Source organism: Notolepis coatsorum (assembly GCF_963971535.1).
Source record: "Notolepis coatsorum genome assembly, chromosome: 7".
Classification (NCBI taxonomy): domain Eukaryota; kingdom Metazoa; phylum Chordata; class Actinopteri; order Aulopiformes; family Paralepididae; genus Notolepis; species Notolepis coatsorum.
In genome coordinates, this window is record NC_140171.1 from 27,380,710 (window position 1) to 27,404,555 (window position 23,846).

The 23,846-nt window shown below is 42.8% G+C and overlaps 2 protein-coding genes across 2 annotated transcripts in view; both read left to right on the top strand.

The window, feature by feature from the left end:
- sparcl1 (SPARC-like 1) overlaps nt 1-23,846 on the top strand; it is a 35,268-nt gene that overhangs the window by 4,297 nt on the left and 7,125 nt on the right. The window contains 6 exon segments of the mRNA XM_084318225.1: nt 18,431-18,489; nt 18,630-18,695; nt 19,240-19,573; nt 19,670-20,400; nt 22,370-22,478; nt 23,254-23,375. Of these exon segments, the coding sequence (XP_084174351.1) occupies nt 18,433-18,489; nt 18,630-18,695; nt 19,240-19,573; nt 19,670-20,400; nt 22,370-22,478; nt 23,254-23,375 (1,419 nt within the window). The 5' untranslated portion in view covers nt 18,431-18,432.
- On the top strand, nt 3,556-7,098 carry LOC311232385 (uncharacterized protein; the record flags this gene model as incomplete). Its single annotated transcript, XM_084319168.1, has 4 exons — nt 3,556-3,967; nt 4,698-4,814; nt 5,953-6,126; nt 6,367-7,098. 4 exons carry the CDS (start codon nt 3,556-3,558, stop codon nt 6,936-6,938), a joined length of 1,275 nt encoding a protein of 424 aa, XP_084175294.1. The 3' UTR covers nt 6,939-7,098.

Here is a 23,846-nt window from a genome sequence, read left to right on the forward strand (position 1 = left end):
CCATTGGATTGGATTGGAGCCTGGTGAGAGGATGTGCTAGTCAACATCATGACAGACGATGTTTAAATTGGGCCTGGGTAAAAAGAAAAAGGCACTGTCCTTTAAGTGCCTTGCTCACAGGTATAGCGTCAGTAGTTGTTGATTGAGAGGAAAGAGCTTGTCTTGTCAAATATCTTCAAAATATGTCTCATTATGCACATTTTGCATGTGGGCTCCGTATACAGTACTCCTTCTATTCCTTCTTACAGTCCTTCCTAGATGTCTAGAAGCTCATTTCCTGCACACCCATATTTGGTCAATGCCTAAAATAAGTCTATGTAATTCCTCGTTTGACCTGTGTTTTAACATCAGCTATTTCAGCTATGCAATCTAAACATGTAATTAGACCTAATGTTCGCCAATCTGGAGCTGCTGCAGAAACCGCGGCTTCCAGTCTCTGTAAGGCCCTGGCTCTCAGTTGCAACAGGGGGAGGAGAGAGGAGGAGATGACTGATGTAACATGCAGACAGTCACCCAGCATTGTCTTCACTTGTCCCCTAAGGTTACTACTGTAGCGCAATACGTCGGGTGTCGCCTTCCAGCGAGGCGGTGTTTGTGGCTGCATGGTGTTGGCTTTTCCGGTGGGGTTTTGCGAAAGACGGAAAGCGGTTTACCCCGCCTTAGTTTACCAGTGTGGTAAAGTTTCCTTTTAAAGGACTTTTGTTCACACCTCCCCCCCCCCCCCCCCCCCCCTTACCCTCCCCATGTATCCTCATTTCCTCTCCCCTCACCTGGACGTCCCTCCCCCGCCCACAGAGTTAAAGGGCCCTTTCTCACTCACCATTCGGGGTCGAATCAGAGCCGGATCGCACCAGAAAAGGGTGTGTCCGTCTGAGTGAGAACGCTCCCCCCTGTCCCCGAGGGCCCTCTATACTTTAGGCAAGTGGCTTGTCCTTCCGCGTTCCCGTTTTGCGCTCTGATTGGCCATGCGCGTTTCTGGTCATGTGACATGTGCGCCAATCGTGGGCCGGCAAGTTTTTGGACGGTTAAGCTTAGGCGTTCTTTCGTTGGTTAAGGTTAGAGTTTGTCTTAGAGCATGGCGATAGAATGCCTGCCCTGATTCCAAACTCTAACCTTAACCAACTGCGAAAGAGTTGCCTAAGCTTAACCAGTGATAAACTAGGCGTTAGGTAGTTTGCAGGCTGTTAGACCCGGAAATAGGCGCAGAACTTGCCGTCCCACGATTGGCGCACATGTCACATGACCAGAAACGTGCATGGCCAATCAGAGCGCAAAACGGGAACGCGGAAGGACAAGCCACTTGCCTAAAGCATAGACGCCCCCGGGGGGCGTGAATACTTTCCCCAAGGTGGTTGTCCTTCCGCGTTCGGTTTGCGCGGCCTGATTGGCCACTGACGCTTCTCTCAGCGCCCAATCGTGTTGCGTCTAGCTTTCAGTTCCACAGCCCAAGTCCTTCAGTTCCACAGCCCATTTCCTCGTATTGTTTTCATCTCTCTATATTAATGTAGCCCATTTCCTCGTATTGTTTTCATCTCTCTATATTAACGTAGCCTGTTTCCTCGTATTGTTTTCATCTCTCTATTTTAACGTAGCCCATTTCCTCATATTGTTTTCATCTCTCTATATTAACGTAGCCCATTTCCTCGTATTGTTTTCATCTCTCTATATTAATGTAACGCGCTATTCATATCAATCGACATCACATCAATATAAATAATGTATTGTTTTCATCTCTCTATATTAACGTAACACGCTATTCATATCAATCGACATCACATCAATAGTTAGTATAGGGCGGTAGCAGTATATTGATGCACGGTGGTAGCAGTATATTGATGCAAGGTGGTAGTAGTTAGTGCATTGATGTGCTAGTTAGTTAGTATATTGATGCACGGCGGTAGCGAGTTAGTTGATAGTTAGTAGTATATTGATGCAGGTAGGTAGCTGATGTGACGGACTTGTGGAACTGAGAGAAGTTCAGAAAGTTAGGAGCGAGCGTTATTAGGAGTAACGCGATTGGGCGTTGAGAGAAGCGTCAGTTCCTAATTTATGCAAATGACATGTCGTCAGCTTGTGACTGCAACTTGTTCCTGTTTGCGGGCGACTCAGCCCTGCTGGTCTCTGACAAGAACAAGTTACAGGTTGAAAAAACCCTCAGCTCGGAACTAGGCAGAATCTGCATATGGCTAGCTGATAACAAACTATCATTACACATGGGCAAAACAGAGTCCATTCTCTTCGGTTCAAATAACAAACTCAGCAAGACCGACGGCTTCTCAGTTACAGTGGGTGACAATATTGTCACAAGGAAAGATGAAATTACCTACCTGGGTTCCATCCTAGAGGCTAATCTCTCCTGTGACAAAATGGCATCCAATGTAATAAAAAAAGTCAACCAACGAACTTGATTCTTGTACCGGATCTCCTCTCTGGTAAACAAGAATACCCTGAAGACTCTGGCAGGAGCACTCATTCAGGGGTACTACGACTATGCTTGCACCTCATGGTACCAAAGCACCTCAAAGGCGCTAAAAACAAAATTACAAACATCTCAAAACAAACTGGTCAGACTACTGCTTAACCTTACTCCTAGAACCCACCTCACCCCTGCCCACTTTGACAACCTAGGATGGCTTAGAGTAGACGACAGAGTACAGCAACTTGCAATGGGCCTGGTCTACAAGATACACTACACGACCAAGGTACCCATGTACATGTCAAAATACTTCCCAAAGGTCAGTGAATACCACGATCACAACACCAGAGGGAGCTCCACAAATCATGTTAAACCCAGATTCGGCTCAAATAAGGGACTAAACACGTTTCGCAATTATGCCACATCAATGTGGAACGCCCTACCCAAAGCTGTAAAGGAATGTGGATCACTACCCACTTTCAAAACCTCTCTCAAGGGACACCTACGGGAGACTGCAATTCAACACTGGCCCCTGTAAATATCCTAACCCAACCCCCTCCAATGTACAGTCATTTACCTAGTATGGTTTTGTCAATAGTCCAATGTACAATTTTGTTTGATTGTACAGTGTCTCCCCCCCCCTCAATGTACAGTTTTGCTTGTTTATACAGTGTGCCCCCCAACCACCTCCAATGTAGATTACCCAGTATGGTTGTCAATATCCCAGTGTACCCAACCCCCCCCCACCCAACCTCCTCCAATGTACAGTTTCTACGTCAAATGTATATACTCACTTTTCTTGACTGAGCTGTACTGTATTGTACCCATTCTGCAATCTGTTAATAAAGTTTTCAATCAATCAATCAATCAAAACGCGATTGGGCGTTGAGAGAAGCGTCAGTGGCCAATCATGCCGCGCAAACCGAATGCGGAAAGACAACCACCTTGGGGAAAGTATTCACGCCCCCGGGGGTGCTGATTCGCTCCAAACCTGGACCGCTGGAGGTGGTTTCAGGTGCGCGCCAGTGGGAGCGGGGGGCGTGGTGTACAAGCTTGTACCAAAACACGGAAGCGGCTTCGCTTCGGCTTGCTGCTCACACACAGCGTCTGAGCGTCATAACTATTCGACCGAGAAGAACATGACTAGTAGAAAAGGTTCACTGTGGTCGTCTGCCGAAATCGAATGTTTGCTGGCATTTTGGGCTGACAAGAACATTCAGCAACAGCTGGACAAGACGCATAAAAACGCGGATATTTATGGACAATTTGCCGATCATCTGACTGTGCGTGGGTTCGTCAGATCGATCGAGCAATGTCGAGCGAAAGTGAAGAAGTTGAGGCTGCAGTACTTAAAAGTACGAGATGTGGTGCGCAAATCCGACTGCTCGTCTGATGAGAAGGACACATTTCCGTGGTACGAGGCAGTAGACAACATAATCGGCAACAAACCGACCAGTGACTCCTCCGTTGTTGATTCACAACCAACAATAGCGGAGGTGGAGAACACGCGACCGGAGCCCGATGTTAGTCCATCGATCAACCTGCCAATCGGTAAGTACAAAGTTTTAGCAATTATATTCATCTATATTCTCATGCCTTTTCAGTGTCTGCCTGGTCAGTCTGTTTTTACGCGGCCAAAACCTGTGTTTCTGCATATGCAAAGTTACTGTATTTAATTATGTTCTACAGGGCAGTGAAGTCAACTTCCGGCCTGTTGTTGCTACGCAACTGCAGCGTGGGGGGAACTGCCCAGCCTGGTACATTGTGTACGGTTCATTTAGTGCAGAAACTGATCGTTAAAGCGGCAATCAAGCGGAATTTTCTTCAGTTCTTCACAATGCCAAATAGCTGCTGTGTTACGCGTTGTACTAATGACAAAAACAAAAATTCAAATCGCAAGTTTTATACCATCACAGAGGAAAAAGTGGCTGTGGCTAACGTTCGGCTAACTCGCTCTGCTGTTGTGGTCGTGGTAGCTACATGCTAAGCTAACGTTAATCACATCATATCGAACCGATAGGAGCTTATCTAATCTTACGTGGATGTTTGATCGGGTAGTGGCACACGTGGTACCACCACGTAAGATTAGATAATATAAGCTCCTATCGGACCTCAACGCATGCATTTGATGGTAGAAATCCGTATGGCCCCCCCATACCAAGATGGCGGCGGTCTCGTGACATCAGAGTGTCTTCTAACTGCCCACATAGTCAACAAAAAGTGCTATTTTGGGTGTAGCCTTCCTTCAATTAATTGTATATTGTTGCTTTCATACCTACAGGCGCTTCAGATGGCCCAGGCCAAAGTCCAGACAACCTGCGCAAGAGAAGTCGACTCCTGGAGAGAGAGTCGACTGCTGGAGAGAGAGACGTTAGTCCATCGACCAACCTGCTAATCGGTAAGTACAAAGTTTTAGCAATTATATTCATCTATATTCTCATGCCTTTTCAGGGTCTGCCTGGTCAGTCTGTTTTTACGTGGCCAAAACCTGTGTTTCTGCATATGCAAAGTTACTGTATTTCATTCTGTTCTACACTGCAGTGATTAGACTGCATAGATGTTATGTAGTTGGTTTAATATAATAGATCTTTATTGTCATTGTTACAGTTGTTACAACGAAATTTAAAAATGCAACCCTAGGTGCTAGTAAAAATATAAAAACAGTCCTAAACACAGTATTAAATATAAAAACAGGGGTGGGGCATAAATAACATTAATATAAACAGGGGTAAAAAGATAATTGCACTATCCCTAATGTGCACATATGGCCCTGGGGTAAAAACTAAACTTCAGTCTGTTAGTCCGGGTGGGCATGACGCTGAAACGCCTGCCCGAGCGCAGCCGCACAAGGTGCTTGTTGCCCGGGTGGTGTGGGTCCTTCAGTATTTTTACTGCTTTTTTGAGGCAGCGGGAGTTGTATAGTCCCTCCAGTGAGGGGAGGGGGCAGCCGATAATCTTCTGGGTCGAGTTGACGACCCTCTGGAGCGCCCTCCTCTCTGCGGCTGTGCAGCTGAGAAACCACACATTTATGCAGTAGGTGAGGATGCTTTCCACGGAGCAGCGGTAAAAAGACACAAGTAGGTCTTGTCTGAGGTGGTAGTTTCTCAGTACTCTCAGGAAGTAGAGTCTCTGCTGTGCCTTTTTCACTATCGCCGTGGTGTTGATTCTCCAGGTCAGGTCATCCTCCAGGTGGACACCCAGGAACTTGATCCACACATCCCCCGTCGATATACAGGGGCTATATGTCGGTATTCTTCCTCCTGTAGTCCACTATCATCTCCTGGGTCTTTAGCTTGTTCAGCTGTAGGTTGTTATCCCTGCACAGGGCTGACACTGACAGCTGCTCTATTTCGTCGCGATATGCCGTCTCGTCACCGTTTGTGATGCAGCCCACCACGGTGGTGTCGTCAGCGAACTTGATGCTGGTGTTGCTGCTTAATACAAATACACTAACTGCCCACATAGTCAACAAAAAGTGCTATTTTGGGGGTAGCCTTCCTTCAATTAATTGTATATTGTTGCTTTCATACCTACAGGCGCTTCAGATGGCCCAGGCCAAAGTCCAGACAACCTGCGCAAGAGAAGTCGACTGCTGGAGAGAGAGTCGACTGCTGGAGAGAGAGTCGACTGCTGGAGAGAGAGACGACTGCTGGAGAGAGAGTCGACTGCTGGAGAGAGAGACGTTAGTCCATCGACCAACCTGCTAATCGGTAAGTACAACGTTTTTAGCAATTATATTCATCTATATTCTCATGCCTTTTCAGTGTCTGCCTGGTCAGTCTGTTTTTACGTGGCCAAGACCTGTGTTTCTGCATATGAAAAGTTACTGTATTTCATTCTGTTCTACAGGGCAGTGATTAGACTGCATAGATGTTATGTAGTTGGTTTAATACAAATACACTAACTGCCCACTTCAATTAATTTTTATATTGTTGCTTTCATACCTACAGGCACTTCAGATGGCCCAGGCCCACGTCCAGACACCCGGCGAAAGAGGACTGCTGATGAGAGAGACATTGTGGGTGCCTTTATGGACCTTACCAATAAACGGCACCTGTATTTCTCACAAGAAGAGGAGCTGCGTTCACAGCGGGACAATGCCAGTTTGAACTTGAGATCAGAGCGAGAGGCGCAGCAGCGAGAGGACCACTGGAAGGAGGAGCGCAGAGCGGAGCGAGAGGAGCGCAGAGCGGAGCGCAGAGCGGAGCGAGAGGAGCGCAGAGCGGAGCGCAGAGCGGAGCGAGAGGAGCAGCGAACGAAGGACGCAAAGCTGTACGAGCAGAACGAGAACTTCATGAAAATGATGCTCAGAATGTTCGAATCGTCTCGGCAGCGCACGGCACACACACAGCCGCCTCCTGCCAACTATCACCACCACAGTGCCCCTCCAAATTATTACCACCACACTGCCCATGAGGAGACACCACAGAACTTTGGAGAACAGCTCAGAGCTGCAGAGCCTGCAAGTGACACACCATCATCTACACACCACCATCCTATCACAGGCTCAAATGATTTTTAGGTACAGTTGGCTAAATTGAGTTTTCACTTTTTTTTTTACCCTACTTTAATGTGAGGTGTGTTAACACTGTTTTTGAGAGGGCCAAATGCCCTCTCCACGGCCATGCGTGCAGGAGTTGCACAGTATTTCTTTACCCTACTTTTCATTTAATTTTTTTTGTGAACAGTTGTCTTTTTAAAGTTTGATTAAAACATTGCCGTTATTAACCAGTATTTTGTCTTGTTTCTGTTTGAAACCAATAAGGCCCACACACTGAATCTTGGATTGGATACATTTATTGAAAAAAACATTATAATACTGACAATAGATACCACAAGGTCTCTGCCCTCAGTGTAGTCTTCATAAAGAGGGGAAATATAAGTTATAAAATCAGTGTCTGCTTATATATGCATCTTAAGCCAGTAACGTACTGTAAACGTCTTGCTTTCATTTCAATGCCATTTTGATATCTGCCGGTCATTCCACCAAGCACATTATAATGTGGTAGACAATTGTTGTAGTTGGTGGCTGATTTGTGTGTGAATGGAATTAATGACTATAGAGGCAGATATGCTGCCATTTTGATATCTGGCGGATTTGTGTGTGAATGGAATGAATGAATGACTAATTGTCTACCACTCCAAACATGTGTTAACACTAGTTCCACCAAGCACATATTATAATGTCTGGAGTGGTCGCTGATTTGTGTGTGAATAGAATTAATGACTAGAGGCAGATATGCTGCCATTTTGATATCTGCCGGTCATTCCACCAAGCACATATTATAATGTCTGGAGTGGTAGACAATTGTTGTAGTTGGTGGCTGATTTGTGTGTGAATGGAATGAATGACTAGAGGCAGATATGCTGCCATTTTGATATCTGTTGGATTTGTGTGTGAATGGAATGAATGACTAATTGTCTACCACTCCAGACATGTGTTAACACTAGTTCAACTGAACAGAGACTTGATCAAAGTGACAATAAAGATCCAGTGGGCTTCCTGACCACTAGTTCAACTGAAAGTGAACAGACACAAATCAAAGTGATGAAGAAGATAATGTAATAGAAATTATACAGAATAGAATATATCATGAATGTATCATAGCAGAATATATCATTTTACCCACCCATTTGCCCTGGCGTTTTGTATTAGGCCTTAAGCAGAAGGGGACACAATAAAATAATTTTTTGAAAACCTGGTGTTATTTTGGCTGTCAAGTGTTGTCTTGCATTAGGGTCAAGATGAAACCAAAAACCAATAAGGTCCACACACTGAATCTAGGATTGGATACATTTATTGAAAAAAACATAATACTGACAATAGATACCACAATGAAAAAAATTGAAAAACAACATGTGATATTCTAGAAAAAAGCCCCTTTGAGAGTGTCACTGTATGATATCACCCATTTAATGCGGTTTGATGTGTCTGGGCCTTTAAGCATCTCTTGTGGCGTTGGCAGTGGTGTTTGCCTGGCGTGGATCCCGCTCAGCCACTTCATTGTCTCTGCCAGTGCCAATGTCACAGTCGTCAACATAATCCTCATTGTGTACCTCACAAAAATTGTGAAGTATGCAGCAAGCTGTTACGGTGGTGTTGATCTTTTCAATGTGGCAATCGTATCTTACATTTACATTTAGTCATTTAGCTGGCACTTTTATCCAAAGCGACTTACATGTTCTGTACGACAAGCCATCAGGAAGGGCACAACTCTATCAGCTGAGCAACAATGTTCATCAAAGTGTTGAGTGCTACAGTGTAGGTTAGTTTATTAGGACAAGTGCATGACAGTAAGGTTAGTTCGTTTTTTTTTTTTTTTTATTTTATTCAGATAATGGTGGTGATGGTATCTCTTCATCAAACACCGCCATCTTCCTTTGAGACGGCCAAATGCCCGCTCCACGGTCATGCGTGCTTTGCTGAGCCGGTAGTTGAATGTTTTCTGTGCAGGAGTCGCATTGCCTTCAGGATATGGTTTCATCAACCATGTGAGGAGTGGGTAGGCAGCATCACCTAGCATCACCACCGGCACATCTACACCCTCAATCCTCTTTGTGAGATTGGGGAACAGTGTGCCACTCTGACCCCGGTCATAAACACTGGAATTCCCAAACACTCTTGCGTCATGCACTCTGCCTGGCCAACCCACATTTATGTCCCAGAACCTCAGTCGATGGTCTACCACACCTTGCAGAATGATGGAGTAGAACCCCTTACGGTTATAATACTCTGCAGGGTTGTCTGGTGGCGCTAAAATGCCAATATGGGTCCCATCAATAGCCCCACCACATTGTGGGAAACCCCATCGGTCACTGTCACCTTGAATGATGCTCTTCAATTCATGTTCAGATGGTGGTCTAATATAGAGGGAGAGCAACTTGTCCACAATTACAGAGGCAACATTGTTGGTTATAGCACAAGCTGTCGATAGACCAATACCAAATAAGTGGGAAATGGACCGATTATAACACTACCTCATGCATACTGCACCTTATGTGTGATCAGAACAGTCCAACATGGCATTGTCCTTCGTGAGAACCTGCTGATGTTAGTAAGCTGAGCCTGACTTTCTCTCAATCGTTTCACTTGCCACTCCGACTGTCAAGTGTATTTTAGTTGGACTAGTTGAGGTTGCCATACCATGCTATCATGTACCATGCTACATTTACCATTACCATTCATTGATGTTTCAAACTCATTTGATAAGAGTTGTTTGAAAAAAACATCAAAACACATTTGATAATAATATGTTTGTTGCTATGTCCTTGATCACCAGCCATAACTGTGGTTGTCACATCCTTTTCAATAGCATATTAATCCTATTTACACAAAAAGCAAATCAAATGCTACACGTTTTTAGAATCTGTGTGTGTGAGACGTGAGAGCGAGAGAGAGATAGAGAGAGAGAGGAGCTTGCACTGTGTATATGAAAGCAAGAGAAGGGAAGAGGCGCTCTCTTCAGGCAAAACACAACAACAACAACAACAACAACAACAACAACAACAACAACCACAGTAACAGCAACAGCAACTTACCAACACACTTATCTCTCTGTCTGTTTGTCTGTGTCTCTATTCTTTATCATTCTGTCTGTCTGTCTGTCTGTCTGTCTGTCTGTCTGTCTGTCTGTCTGTCTGTCTGTCTGTATCTATTTTTATTTATTTAATTCGTTTATTTGGACAGGACAATGCAAAAATAATGAACACTGTGGAGTGTAAAAAAGGCTAATTTCCATCCGTTGTCCCCAAACATAAAAACAGGACTCATAGAAACAGTAAGAAATGTACAAATATATAAAAACAGGACACATAAAAACAGTAAGAAAATGTACAAATACATAACAGCATGTCACATGTGTTCACATGACTGGTTGGTCTTCAGCCATTTTTTTAGTTGCCCTCTAAAAGAAGCAATGGTGGGGCTTTCCCTCATGGAAATGGGGAGACTGTTCCATGTTTGACTGCCTTTTATGGACAGGACGTTTTGACCAAACGTGGTCAGTCTACGTTGGACCAATGACATGCAGTCACCTCTGGTGTCTGACCTGGTGCAGAGTCCAGTGTTTCTTTTTTTGTAGATGAATTCCTGTACAGGAGGGGGAGTGTGGTGGAATATTATCATGTCATTATGGATCTGTGTTGTTTTATCATTTTACAGACTGTTACACTGAGATCAGCGTAATGTGTGTGTGTCTCTTTCTTTCTGTCTTTAAGAGACACACACGATAATCCTCTGTCCTCCCCGGCCAGCCAAAACATTGTTGTTATTAACTCCTGTAGATGGGAGCCATTTCTGTTGACTTTCATCATATCCTTGCTGGAGGTTAGACTCAAGAAGGGGATCAGGCTCCATCTTAATATATCTGACTTTAATCTGTTATTCAAGGGAATGTAGTTGAGGTCAAATAACCCTGAGACATCTCTTGGCAGGCTCACCCCCAGTTAATTTAATGAGTTTACTTCCCATTTAAATTTATATTTCTCTCTAATATTGTTGGGGGGGTTGTAGTTAAACGTAAGTATTTTAGTCTTCTGGATATTTAATTTATAGCCTGAGATATTCTTCTTCTTCTAGCAAGTTCATTCGTTTTGGAATTGTCTGTGTGGGTTGGGTCAGGTACACCATGACATCATCCGCGAAAAGGCTGAGTTTATGTTCTCCGTCTGCCATGCCCACTCCCTTTATGTTTACATTTAGTCTTATGTCTAATAATGTGTAGTGATCTTCTAATGCTGTCTTGTGTCTGCCTCTGTCTAATGAAGCCTGTCTGATCCAGATGTATGAGGTCTGGTAGGATCGTATCTATTCTTTGTGATATTATTGATGTAAACAATTTATATTTCAAGTTTAGCACACTTACTGGACGGTAACTACCGCACTCTAGTTTGTCTTTCCCTTCCTTCGGGATGACTGAAATTATTGCTTCTCTCCATGAGGGGAGGGGGACTTCCTTCTTCTCCAAAACCCAATTGAATGCCTTCAGTAGTGTTGGGGTCAATTGTTCTTTAAATGTTTTATACCATTCGGCTGTATATCCATCTGTGCCCGGGGCTTTATTTGCTTTTAGTCTAGAGATTGCGGCGTGTACAGTAGTTCCTCTATTGTTATTTCGGTTATCAAGTCATTATTTTGATTTGCTGTTACTTGCAATAAATGTTTTTATTGAAAAAAATAAGAATCGTGTGAAAATTTAATTCTTAGTGAGAAAAATCGTGATTCACATTTTAGCAAGAATCGTGCAGGCCTATGATGTACTATAAAAAAGAAAGGTACCATATGACCCCCATACATATGATATCGTGTTGATTTGGCATAGCAGTACATTTATCAGTACATGGTAATTTGTGTTGTTGCTTGACAGGATTGGGAAGGTTACTTTTCAATTATATTTCATTACTATTGTAATACTACTGGGTTATTCCAACACAGTAATGTATTATAATCTTGCTTGCATAATACGCATCATAAAATCAAGTACGCTGTCTGACAACTTTATGAATACGTCATATTTCAGGTATTACTGTACAGCACAGAACAGAGAATACTTTGAATAGGTGGGTCAAGCACTATTTTTGTCCCAGTAAGTTGGAGATGACTGGGTTATTGCGTACATCATGGTATGCATACAACCAGTCCTACAGAGTACGTGATTCAGGGTCATGAATACAAGGAAATTACAGGTAGTTAGAGGACAGGGTAATCATATGTAATGTGACTTATTAAGAATGTCAACCACACCTTTCAGGCGTCATACTTGTTTTCTTATTGATGAGTCAATACACCTGCTATTGTATTAATGAATGAATGAAGGGTTGGATGGGTGGAGATTAATGCATGAAATTGTTTTGTTTTAATATAATATAAAGGTGAAGCCACTGACATCTGACATCATTCATGTGCTTGTGTTTGGAACCTATATATTAGGATATATCATTGGAGCCTTTACGCAGCAGGTTAGTTTGTTATTACTTTATCTGGTTTTCCGTTTAGTTATGAAGATTTTGTTATCAATATCACATCAATATAAATAATATATTTCAGATGTTTATTATGTGGGTCTCCTATTTATACAGTATATGCCTCTTTTATTACAGTTTTTCTCAATTGCTTTGGTGCATTTCTCTGATCAGAATTTAAATGACCATAACTGTTAGTTCAACCTCCACAACATTTAGTCATTTGTGCACATCATAGTAGCAGTTTCTCATTCCTTCCAACAAATTGCAAATGCTTTTGCACATGCATTGCTTTCATACAATTCTCTGCTGTTTTATAACAATATAAATAATTTGCTTATGTCATGTCAGTCAAAATGAACTATACTAGTGAATGCTGAATAGGCATTCCTTATAAAACTAATAGTCCCCATTTCATTGCTTGAGTCATTACATACAAAAATGTTGAACTAGTTGTCAAAATCTGTCAAGCAAATCTTATACTTTTCTTTATAATTAGTTTCTGGAAAATGTCTCCCAAATTGAACAATTTCTCAATTACTCAGAGCTGAATCTCATGAACCCTCAATTGGCAAGCATTATGAACCGAGCAGGACATAGTTTGTACCATTTCGACAATACCGTGACACATTGTGGAAGAGGGGCAAGGATGCGGGGAGGAAGGGGAGGGGGACAAAACAGGGGAATAGGAAGAAGAGGCCAAGTACAACAGATTCCTGATGAAATGAGGGTTACAATTGTAATTGAGTTTTTTTTGGCCCGCAGTCAGGCCACTGAACTTAGAAGCATGAGGCCAGGCCAGTGTTTCTAGTTGCAGCGGCGCAATAGTTAGATAACCTACAGTAGGTGGGGAACAACCAGGAGATCATTGCGATAGAGGGTAACACAGTCTAAACTCACACTATGGAGAACTATAACCCCCCCCAGAAAAATCTACTTTGCATTTTGAAAATATTTAACTTTTTTTTATTTAATTTTTTTTTACAATAATTTGTGATGCCATCACACACACTGGCATTTAAAGGGTTACAATTCTAAAATGAATAGAATATGTGGTGGTTATGATCAGGGCTGAAGTTCAATCAAAGATTTATGAAAGAAAAAGTGGTAAATTATTTCAACATATAATATTTTTATGGCGTTCTTTAGTCCCCTAATGGTAAGAGTGTGAGTATTTTTTTCAATCTGACATTCCGTCAAAATCAGTGTTGTTGCTAATCATTGACATATGTTAGCCTTTAATAATCCCCCCCAGAAAATATCCAAACTTTGCATTTGATATATTGAAAATAAAAAATAAATAAAATAAATGTAATAATAAGTTGTGAACTTGTGATGCCATCACAAACACTGGCATTTAAAGGGTACACCAGAATGCAGGACATTAAGTCTTTGTAACAAAACATTTCCTGGTGGGGGACCCCAGACCCCCCGCTTAAAAAGTGGCCTGACTGGGGCTATATTTCGCACTATATTTCCCGGCCTGAATTATTTCCCCAGTCCGGCCCTGTCCTTGTGTATTAAACTTTGTTCTGCCATATAGGCCATAAGCCACATAGACAGTTACAATGAGTATTCTAAAAGCCCAGACTATAGGTCACGGAATTGTGTTTCTTCAGAGCCATAACCCAAGGTTATGGGAACTGTTAGACGAAGCTGTTTTCCTTCCAGGCTATAGCCATAACATAGTCGTATTATTAATTTCTCTAACCAGCCATTTAGTTTTTTCTACGTCATTTCATGTATTTAATTGTATGTCTGACCAGAGCTCTTGGTCATTTTATGGCCAGAGCTACTGTGTGAACATGTGGTCTCTGACTGTAAACTGAACTTTCATTGTGGCCACGGTGAAATAAACCTTTCTATTATTAATAATGACTGAATTAATGAATGATTAATGGTTCATCGCGGACCTATATATTTTATGCATAGCGTGGGTGGTGATGATGATGATGATAGAAACCGCTGTGGCGCATACAGTTGAATGCTGGTATTACATTAATTCAGGGACACAAAGAAGTCAAGTCCGATGGGATTTGGGAATCTCAAATACAAATCGGGATTGGAATAAAAAATGCATTTATATTAAACAATACAGAATATACAGCACTTCTTGGGGTCTGTAGGGTAAGCACGTATTCCCTCCCCCCTGAACATTTATGGAGATGTATGGGCCTTTTAAGTCAGTGATAAAAGTGTCTTTCAAGGATAAGTGAGCTCCTGCACTGATTATTATAGTTCAATATTCAATATTTGATCACCAAAATCCCCCAAAAAGCATAAAAAGGGGCCCCCCGCCCGAAAAGGGCCCTTAAAAATCCAGGATGTCATTTACCTGTTTGTTCTGTTTACCTAGTAATTTATTTAAGATATGCCATACCTTTTTACCGTTTCCTTTTGCATCTTCAATTACACTGATAAAAAAGTTGGCTTTGGCCTTTCTTAAGGTCCGAGTCACCTTATGGGTACATTTCTGCCTGTCTGTCGACAGCCCAGATTTCAGGCTTTGTTTAAGTGAGTCCCTAAGCCGTAGTAGTGAACTGCAGCTTTGGTCCCACCAGGGGAGGTGATGCTCCTTCCTGGTCTTTTGGCTTCCCCTCCTGGAGAAAGAGGACATTATTTCCTTGATTTTATCTGTGAACAGACTACAGTTTGTCTCTGTGCGGGCAGAGGAAAGGATCTCATCCCAGTTTATATTTTTAATAGCATCTCCAAAGCATTGTTGCATGTTTTTGGGGATGAAGTTAGAAGAGGGGTTTCTATTTGGTGCATTAAGGAACCGTTTTGTATTTAATTTCCTAGCGAAAAAAAAATTAATTATGATCAGAAAGGCCGGTCAGAATTTTTTTGGTTTTAGCAATTCTGTCAGCTTTGTTTGTGAATAATAGGTCTATCCTGGTTTGGGAGGTTTTGGTTACTCTGGTCGGTTGCTCAATTAATTGTACTATAGGTTATGGGCATCCATGGTTTGCTTGAGGTTCTTTCTAATCCGTTTATTGTCCCAATTTATGTTAAAATCTCCTAGAATAATGGTCTCTTTATTAGAGTCACAGGAGCTCAACATCATTGTCATTGATGGACCTCTCTGTCGCAATCTCCTCCCGGAGATTGTTGTGTTCTTCAGTTGTTCTGATTCCATCCCCATCTGCCTCGCTATCAGTGCTGCCAGCTGAGAGTTGGGTAGTTTTGATATCCTCTCCACCAGCCTCGGAGGGGGGGGGGGGCGCGACCTCGGCAGATAGGAGTTGTTTGTCTATTGTTTGGGAAACTTGTGTTCCGACCTTGTGCGGAGGCACGCCAAGCGTGTAGAACACATTGGAGTAGAACAGTATCTATCTACTCCCTTTATCATTCTGTCTGTCTGTCTGTCTGTCTGTCTGTCTGTCTGTCTGTCTGTCTGTCTGTCTGTCTGTCTGTCTGTCTGTCTGTCTGTCTGTCTGTCTGTCTGTCTGTCTGTCTGTCTGTCTGTCTGTCTGTCTGTCTGTCTGTCTGTCTGTCTCTTCCTTATCTGTCTGTCTGTCTGTCTGTCTGTCTGTCTGTCTGTCTGTCTGTCTGTCTGTCTGTCTGTCTCTCTCTCTCTCTCTCTCTCTCTCTCTCTCTCTCTCTCTCTCTCTCTCTCTCTCTCTCTCTCTCTCTCTCTCTCTCTCTCTCTCTCTCTCTCTCTCTCTAACACACACAGGCACACACACACACACACACACACACACACACACACACACACACACACACACACACACACACACACACACACACACACACACACACACACACACACACACACACACACACACACACACACACACACACACACACACACACACACACACACACACACACACACACACACACACACACACACATCGCATCACTCCCAGACATCTATCTGCACACACTACACCCCCCTTCTCTCTACCACTTTTAAAACCCACCTCAAAACCCACCTTTTTAGGCAGGCGTATGTCTGATTTTATTTTCTGTCTGATTTTATATATTTTATATATATTCTTATTTTAATGTACTGTGATTATGAATTTAACTGTTTTTAAATTGTTGTACGGCGGTCCTTGAGTGCCTTGAAAGAATGCATTATTATTATTATTACTATTTATTTCTCACAGAAATCATAACTATTGGTTGCATGCTCCAATAATGTCCCCCCACATTACTGTAACTGAGTCCGCCTTCTGATGTGGTACTTGCACATATTTTATTACATAATATGTTATAATTTAACATATTATAATCCCATTTTAATGCCAACAAATCTAGGTCCAAAGAGACTGTATTTTGCTGTAAATGATAATCACGATAATTCCATTGTACTGGAATGGAACAAAAAACTAAAAATTATTTAGTAAAAGTAAATACTAAAAAATCTACTCAAGTAAAAGTATATTTTTTGGGAAAGTAGGCCTACTCGAAAAGTTGTCTAAAAAGAAAAGGAAAAAAAAGAAAAGGAAATGTAATTAGTTACTTTCAGTAACTACACTAAATGTAATTAGTTACTTTCCGTCTATAGTTTTGCATTCTGCAGGTATTACCTTTTCTATAGTTGTTAGATAGACAACATAATTCTGTGCATCTCTCCTTTACTCCATTGGACGGAGGCCCTGCCTCAGTTCCCCTAGAGAACTGTTGGCACACTAGACCCAGAAAAGCATGTGTGTGTGTGTGTGTGTGTGTGTGTGTGTGTGTGTGTGTGTGTGTGTGTGTGTGTGTGTGTGTGTGTGTGTGTGTGTGTGTGTGTGTGTGTGTGTGTGTGTGTGTGTGTGTGTGTGTGTGTGTGTGTGTGTGTGTGCAGCATGCTAGTGTGTGTGTGCAGCATGCTAGTGTGTGTGTGTGTTTGTGCAGCATGCTAGTGTGTGTGTGTGCGCGTGCAGCATGCTAGTGTTTGTGTGTGTGTGTGTGTGTGTGTGTGTGTGTGTGTTTGTGCAGCATGCTAGTGTGTGTGTGTGTTTGTGCAGCATGCTAGTGTGTGTGGACAGTGTGTGCTCTGTCTTGGATCAGAGAGGACATCTTCCCGGGTTGATCGCGTGTTTGTGTGGGATTCTCATTTGTCCTTGTTTCAACTACTAACCTCAGGTAACATCTCGGTTCATTGTTCATGAAAAGATCATTCTGTCAGAATCAAATATTTATTTGTGTAATGTGCTTGTTATGAGTTATTAGTGTGAATTCCGTTGATTGTGGGTTATGTGCATTGATTAGTTGCATAGCGTAGCCTCTTCTATAATGTGCTAACTATTACAAAACATTAAATATCCCTGAATCGACCTGACTATTGTCAAAGGATGAACGTAACATACTTTATGTAAATAATAGATCAATCAAATGTTGTCAAAGTAATTGAGTTTAGTTTAAGAATAAGAAAGATTTATTAGAAGGCTATTGTGATCTGGGCAAAACATTAATCATTAATTATGACCATGCGGTATTGTAACATTGTATTAAAAATAGAGTTGTCAAACCCAACAGTTTTTAAGTGATTTATCACTTTATTGGCAAGGAATCCCCGTTCCCCGCCCTCTTGCCTATTACCATCTGGGATCTACTGGAGTCTAACCCAGGGTGCCATTGTTCCCCGTGGACAGGCCCTGTAATGTCTGCTTTGTTTCCGTCAAAAGAGACAAAAAGTTTGTGGACTTAGTCAACTTTTTTCCAGTCTGGTAGCTTCTGATGTTTACTTTAGTCCCAGCGGCTCTGAATGTGACTTTTGAGAGAGAGAGGGGGCACATCTCTGAGGCCTGTGGCCTTGACAACCACAGCAGCCTTGTCACGGCTGCACCAGCAGCATACAGATACACCAAACTACTTTCACTTTGAGAAGCTTTATGGCTTAGTTAGAGGTCAAGTTCTAAGCTACAGTATTTATCACTTTGTTACTAGGTCTTAGTTTGATCTGTGTGATAACCGATCTTTACCATCATGAAACCAAGTCTCACAGTGATTGTCAATTCTTAAAATGATTCACCCTAATCTGATTCTCCCATTTGCCCATGTACCCTGATTTTCTTTTCATCTTCGTCCATTTTAATATTCCTAATGTCGTTACAGGTATGAGGGCCAGTGTAGTCCTCCTTTGCTTATTTGTAACAGCGGCCTGCACTCTGTCTGTGAGTAACAATCATGTTGATATATCATTGACCAAACAATTTTACCCTTTGCCAGAAGCAAGATTCGATATCCTTTGTCAATGCATGTTCCGCAGTGTATCGATTAATCATTTGTTATCAATTGTCCTGATTTTCCCCAGGTAAACGGTAAACCCCATGGAAAGAACCAGGCCTTGTCTAAGTCCTCACACACGGCCAAAGAAAAGGTAGAATGGGTTCCCTACACTTAAAGGAACATGCCAACATTTTGGGAAATTAGCTTATCGTCTTCTCCAGAGAGAGAGACAAGAAGATAGATACCAGTTTCCTCTCTGTGCGTTCAGTAGAAAGCTGTCTGGCTGCATGTTAGCCTAGCTTAGCACAATGAATGGAAGCGGACATGACCGGTTAGCCTTCGGGAGAGGCGTTAGTTGGACAATGCCTAGGCTAACCGGTCATGTCCGCTTCCATTCATTGTGCTAAGCTAGGCTAACATGCAGCCAGACAGCTTTCTACTGAACGCACAGAGAGGAAACTGGTATCTATCTTCTTGTCTCTCTCTCTGGAGAAGACGGTAAGCTAATTTCCCAAAATGTTGCCGTGTTCCTTAAACTTAACCCTATACTTAACTTGTATCACATAGTTTAGAACGCTGAATAAAGAAAAGGTAGAATGGGTTCCCTGTACTTAACTCAACTTGTATCACATAGTTTAGAACACTGAATAATTGAAAACGTGTCCAATATTTACATTCTCGTTTTCCACATTAAGGATGTCACCCCGGAGGAGGCCGACGAGGGACAGGTGTTGCCCACTTTTGTGCCATTCGAGGCCACCAGCCAGGAGCAGGAGGACGAGGACATGAGCTCTGAGGACGACACCAACGTCGACTCTAACAAGGAGGACGGGGTGTTCGAGGCGACGGAGAGGGGCGAGAAGAGCACCCCGGTCCTACTGAGCGAGGAGGAACTGGTAGACCTCCTGAAGGAGGAGTCAAACGAGGAAGAGGCCGGAGACGAGGAAGAGGAAGAGGGAGAAGAGGAGGAGGAGGAGAAGGAAGAGCGGGAGATGGAAGCGGAGGAGGTTGTGGAGATAACCGATGATGGTGAGGAAGATGAGGAGGAGGAGGAGGAGGAGGTGAAGAGAGAGGGGGAGGAGGACTTGGAGAAGGAGGAAAATGATAAAGAAACGGCAGGTGTAGAGGAGGCGAAGGAGGAGGCTGACGTAGAGGCTGAGAAGAAGGAGAAGGAAGACGAGGCGGGGGAGGAGAAGGAGGAGGACTCTACCAGTGTCACAGGTGGCACAGGAGCGCAGGACGGGGAGGACGCGGACGGCAGCACGGAGGCAGAGCTCCCGGTCGACCTCGACTATGCGGGTGACAGTGACGTCTTGCAGCCTCTCCAGAACGAGTCGGCCGAGGTGAAGCCCCACGCCGACGACACCCCGCTGCTCCTCTCAAAGGACCGAGAGGACTTCGACGTCACAGAGATGGAAGAGTTAACCGGCGAGAAGGAGATACCCACCAAGACGGAAGACTACGAACAAGACGTTCAGAACACCGAGGCGGCCGAGAGCGAGGAGAGCGATCGTGACGAGCTCGTGGAGGAGGACAAGGGCCGGGGTAAGGGCTCCCGGGGCCGAGGCAAGAGTAACGGTGAGATAGAAGCCAAGGCAGGGGCCGACCTCCAGGAGCTCCAGGGACCACTGATGGCCCGGATGGAGGGCGGCAAGGAAGAGGAGAAGGGGAAGAACGACAGCGTCAGCCTCACCAAGAGAAAGACGAGGAAGCAGAAGAAGAACCAGAGAGTGAGGAAGCACCCTCCACAGAGGGACGAGCCCCTGCCTGGACTGGGACTGGGCCCCCAGGGACCAGAAGGACGTCCCGTTGACAACACTGTCCTCAAGGCCAAGAGGAGAAGGGCTGGAAAATGGGTATTGTATACAGTGAACATTTATTTGAGAGGCAATTATAAAAAATAATAATTTGAAATTAATATTTTGATTAGCTGAATAAGCCCCTCGAGATGTAGCTTGTCCTTTTCAAGCAACATAAAAACACAATACAAACACAATACAGTAACAACAGCAACAACAACAACAACAACAACAACAATAATGAACATAACAAACATAACATGATAAAAAACAATAGATCACAAGAAAATAATCATTCAAAGCATGAGCGGCTACTTTAAATAAACCAAATGAGAATAAAGATTGTGAATGGTAAATGGTAAATTATTCCAGTCGGAAAGGAGCCCTTAAAGATGAATGCCCTTTTTCCAATTTCTGAGGAAACCTTTGGTTTCATAGTGTTTCATAAGATGATCATAGTGTCTGAGAGTGTATATTGATCGATATGGTTCTAACAGCTGCTTCAGATAACAGGGGTGATTATTAATGGAGAAGCTGTGGCAGTGTCTCTTAGTGTATAGGGAAGGGCAGGTGAGTGCATCTCACATAACACAGTGATGAGCTTGATAAGGACATCCTTTAGCAAATATACACAGGCTATTATAAAGTACATTCAGAGGTAAACATTACGTTTTGATAGACAATTCTAAAATAGGCATTCATAATTATGCAGCATACGCAGTCCTCAACTTAAAGAATTATTTATTGAACTCTCTGTTTAACTGACAAATCAGACTGGTTTTCCATTACTGTTGTTATTTTGCAGATGAATCATGCAGAGAAACCTCTTTAAACCTATTATTAAACCCCAATGCATATTTCCGAATATTATTGTGATCCCATATACTTAAAGGGGACATGCATTGCTATTCCTTTCACTATTTGGGCAACTTTACACAATTCCTGTGAGTCTATGGAACACATCTGTGAAGTACAAAAAAAAGAAGAAAATGCATTGTTTTATATTTTTAATCAAGTACTCTAAAGCAAAATGTTTCCATTTCAAGATTTCAAGCTGTTTTGGGCTGGGCTCCGCCCATAAGCGATTTGAGTGACAGTCAACCACAGTCTGCACTGGCAGACCGAGAGAGATATAGAGAGATAAATGACGGGGATACTAATTAATTTCGCAGCGGGGGGCATAATCCCACGGGACAATGCATTGGTAACTTGTTTCAAATGACAATATATACCCCTGTGAATATTATTGCACGGATCGGAATATGGGCGTGCACGTGGGAGCGTGCGCAACGATATTTTGACAGTGATATGCGAGTGGAGAAGCTCCATCCCCGCGAGCACACACATTTACACACACTCCCACGAGCGGTCGGGAGGTTGTGTCCCCCTCTCTCTCTCTCTCTCTCTCTCTCTCTCTCTCTCTCTCTCTCTCTCTCTCTCTCTCTCTCTCTCTCTCTCTCTCTCTCTCGCTCGTTCTCTGCTGTCTGTCGGCATCACGCACGTCAACCCATTTGAGGAAGTAATTCCACTCGCTCTGTTGTTGAGCGAATTGTTGATTGTGGGCGGTGACTACAACCAGTGCCTTACTCACGTCAGCAAAACAGTAAAATCAGAATGGCTTAGTTGAGTGAGGGAGGATCTCGTGAACTCGAGACTAGACTGATGAGCCAAAATGAGAATTAGAGACACAGACCCCATTGATATAAACCCCCATTGCTAGGAAACAGTGCTAAATACTGGAAAAGGCCATTTATAAGACACAGGACCTTTAAGATTAGGGCTGCCACTTCATAGTCATTAAGGTCTATGTTGAGGACTTTATTTTGTCGATTAGTGGATTGGTCTGACTCCTAAAATAAACAAAAGCTTAACAAAACAAGACCTAGGCCTACAGTATGACTAATGGCCTTTTACTGAGTCCAGCCCACCTAGTGAAAATGCTTTAACTTTCTCAAGCGCTAATGATAATGTCACTGATGTCTGACTCTGTTTCTGTTTCCATGTTCTCTTTCTGGGCCTGTCTCAGGCTCCTTTAGTAGGCATGAACCCGGTCCAAATCAGAGCCACCGTGGATCTTTACCCCAGTGCCAGGCCCCTTCTGGGGGGAAGCATCCATCGCCCGGAGGCCCCTGTCGGTTAGTATCGAGTCAGCAATTGCGCCACCTTTCACCCACCATTATCACCATCACCACCACCACCACCACCACTATGACCACCATCACAAACCTCCACCCTATCCCGACATTCTCACAGGGGGGAATCTGCTGACGGGATCCTTTGGCTAAAACTCTCACATGCATAGTGTCACTGCGCTTCGCGGTCGCTACCAAAACACAACTCTGCCGGCTTAAGGAGTCAATGAGAGAGATCATGTTGAGTTTAGGCACTGTATAAACTCAAACAGTGTTGGAATGCAGGGGCAGAGGAGCTGTGGATTTAAGCTCATGCCCTTTTTACCAGAACATATAGGTCAGTCGTAATGAAAAAGACACGAAAGAGGCAAGAAACTTTATAATGTGAAAGTGTTAATATAATGACTTAACAGATAGAGCTGGATTCAAGACTTGTGTGAAAGGTATTGTGGGTCTTGGGTCATAGCTTGTCGTACTGTTGGTATTTATGCAATTTCTCATAGGGATTAATGTAGTTCTATCTTATCTTATTTTATCTTAACTTATCTTATCCTATCCTATCCGATCTTATCTTATTTTTTGTCTTGTCTTATCTTATCTTATCTTATTTTATGCCTTGTCTTGTCTTATCTTATCTTATCTTATGTCTCGTCTTGTCTTATCTTATCTTATTTTATATCTTATCTTATCTTATTTTATGTCTTGTCTTGTCTTGTCTTGTCTTGTCTTATCTTATCTTATCTTATTTTATGTCTTGTCTTGTCTTATTTTTGTCCAGATGCTTGTGACAACTTCCGGTGTAAACGTGGGAAGACCTGTAAACTCAGTGGAGACAGTAAGCCTGCCTGTGTGTGTCAAGAGCCCTCAGAATGTCCTCCAAGTGTCAACAAATTTGATCATGTGAGTATAAATAACTTAAAAATTACCCAGGTCAGGAAAGCCACTTTGAAAATGTGTTCAAATTACGGATTATTGTAATCTGTAACGGAATCTTCATAATTTATCATATTTGGAGATGTAACCTGGTTACTTTCACTCCTCATCTACACAGTATTAAACATTACTGAATGTATACGATTATGTTAAGGTGTGGTGTGTATTGTCTGTATCTCACAATCTAAATGTAATTTCCCCTTCAAACACACTGTTGAGTGTGAGTAAAAAAGTAAACAAATCCTTGAGCCAAAAAAAGGTTTTCATATAAACAAAGTTTTCAGAACTTATTATTCAAAGGTGTATGTGCATTCATAGTCAAAGACACAAAAGCTTGAGTACTTTCCGGTGTATCACATTCACCCTTCAATTGATTCAGCAAATACATGGTCCTTAATTTCAAGGGTTCAAATAATCACCTTTTCTTTTTTTACAGGA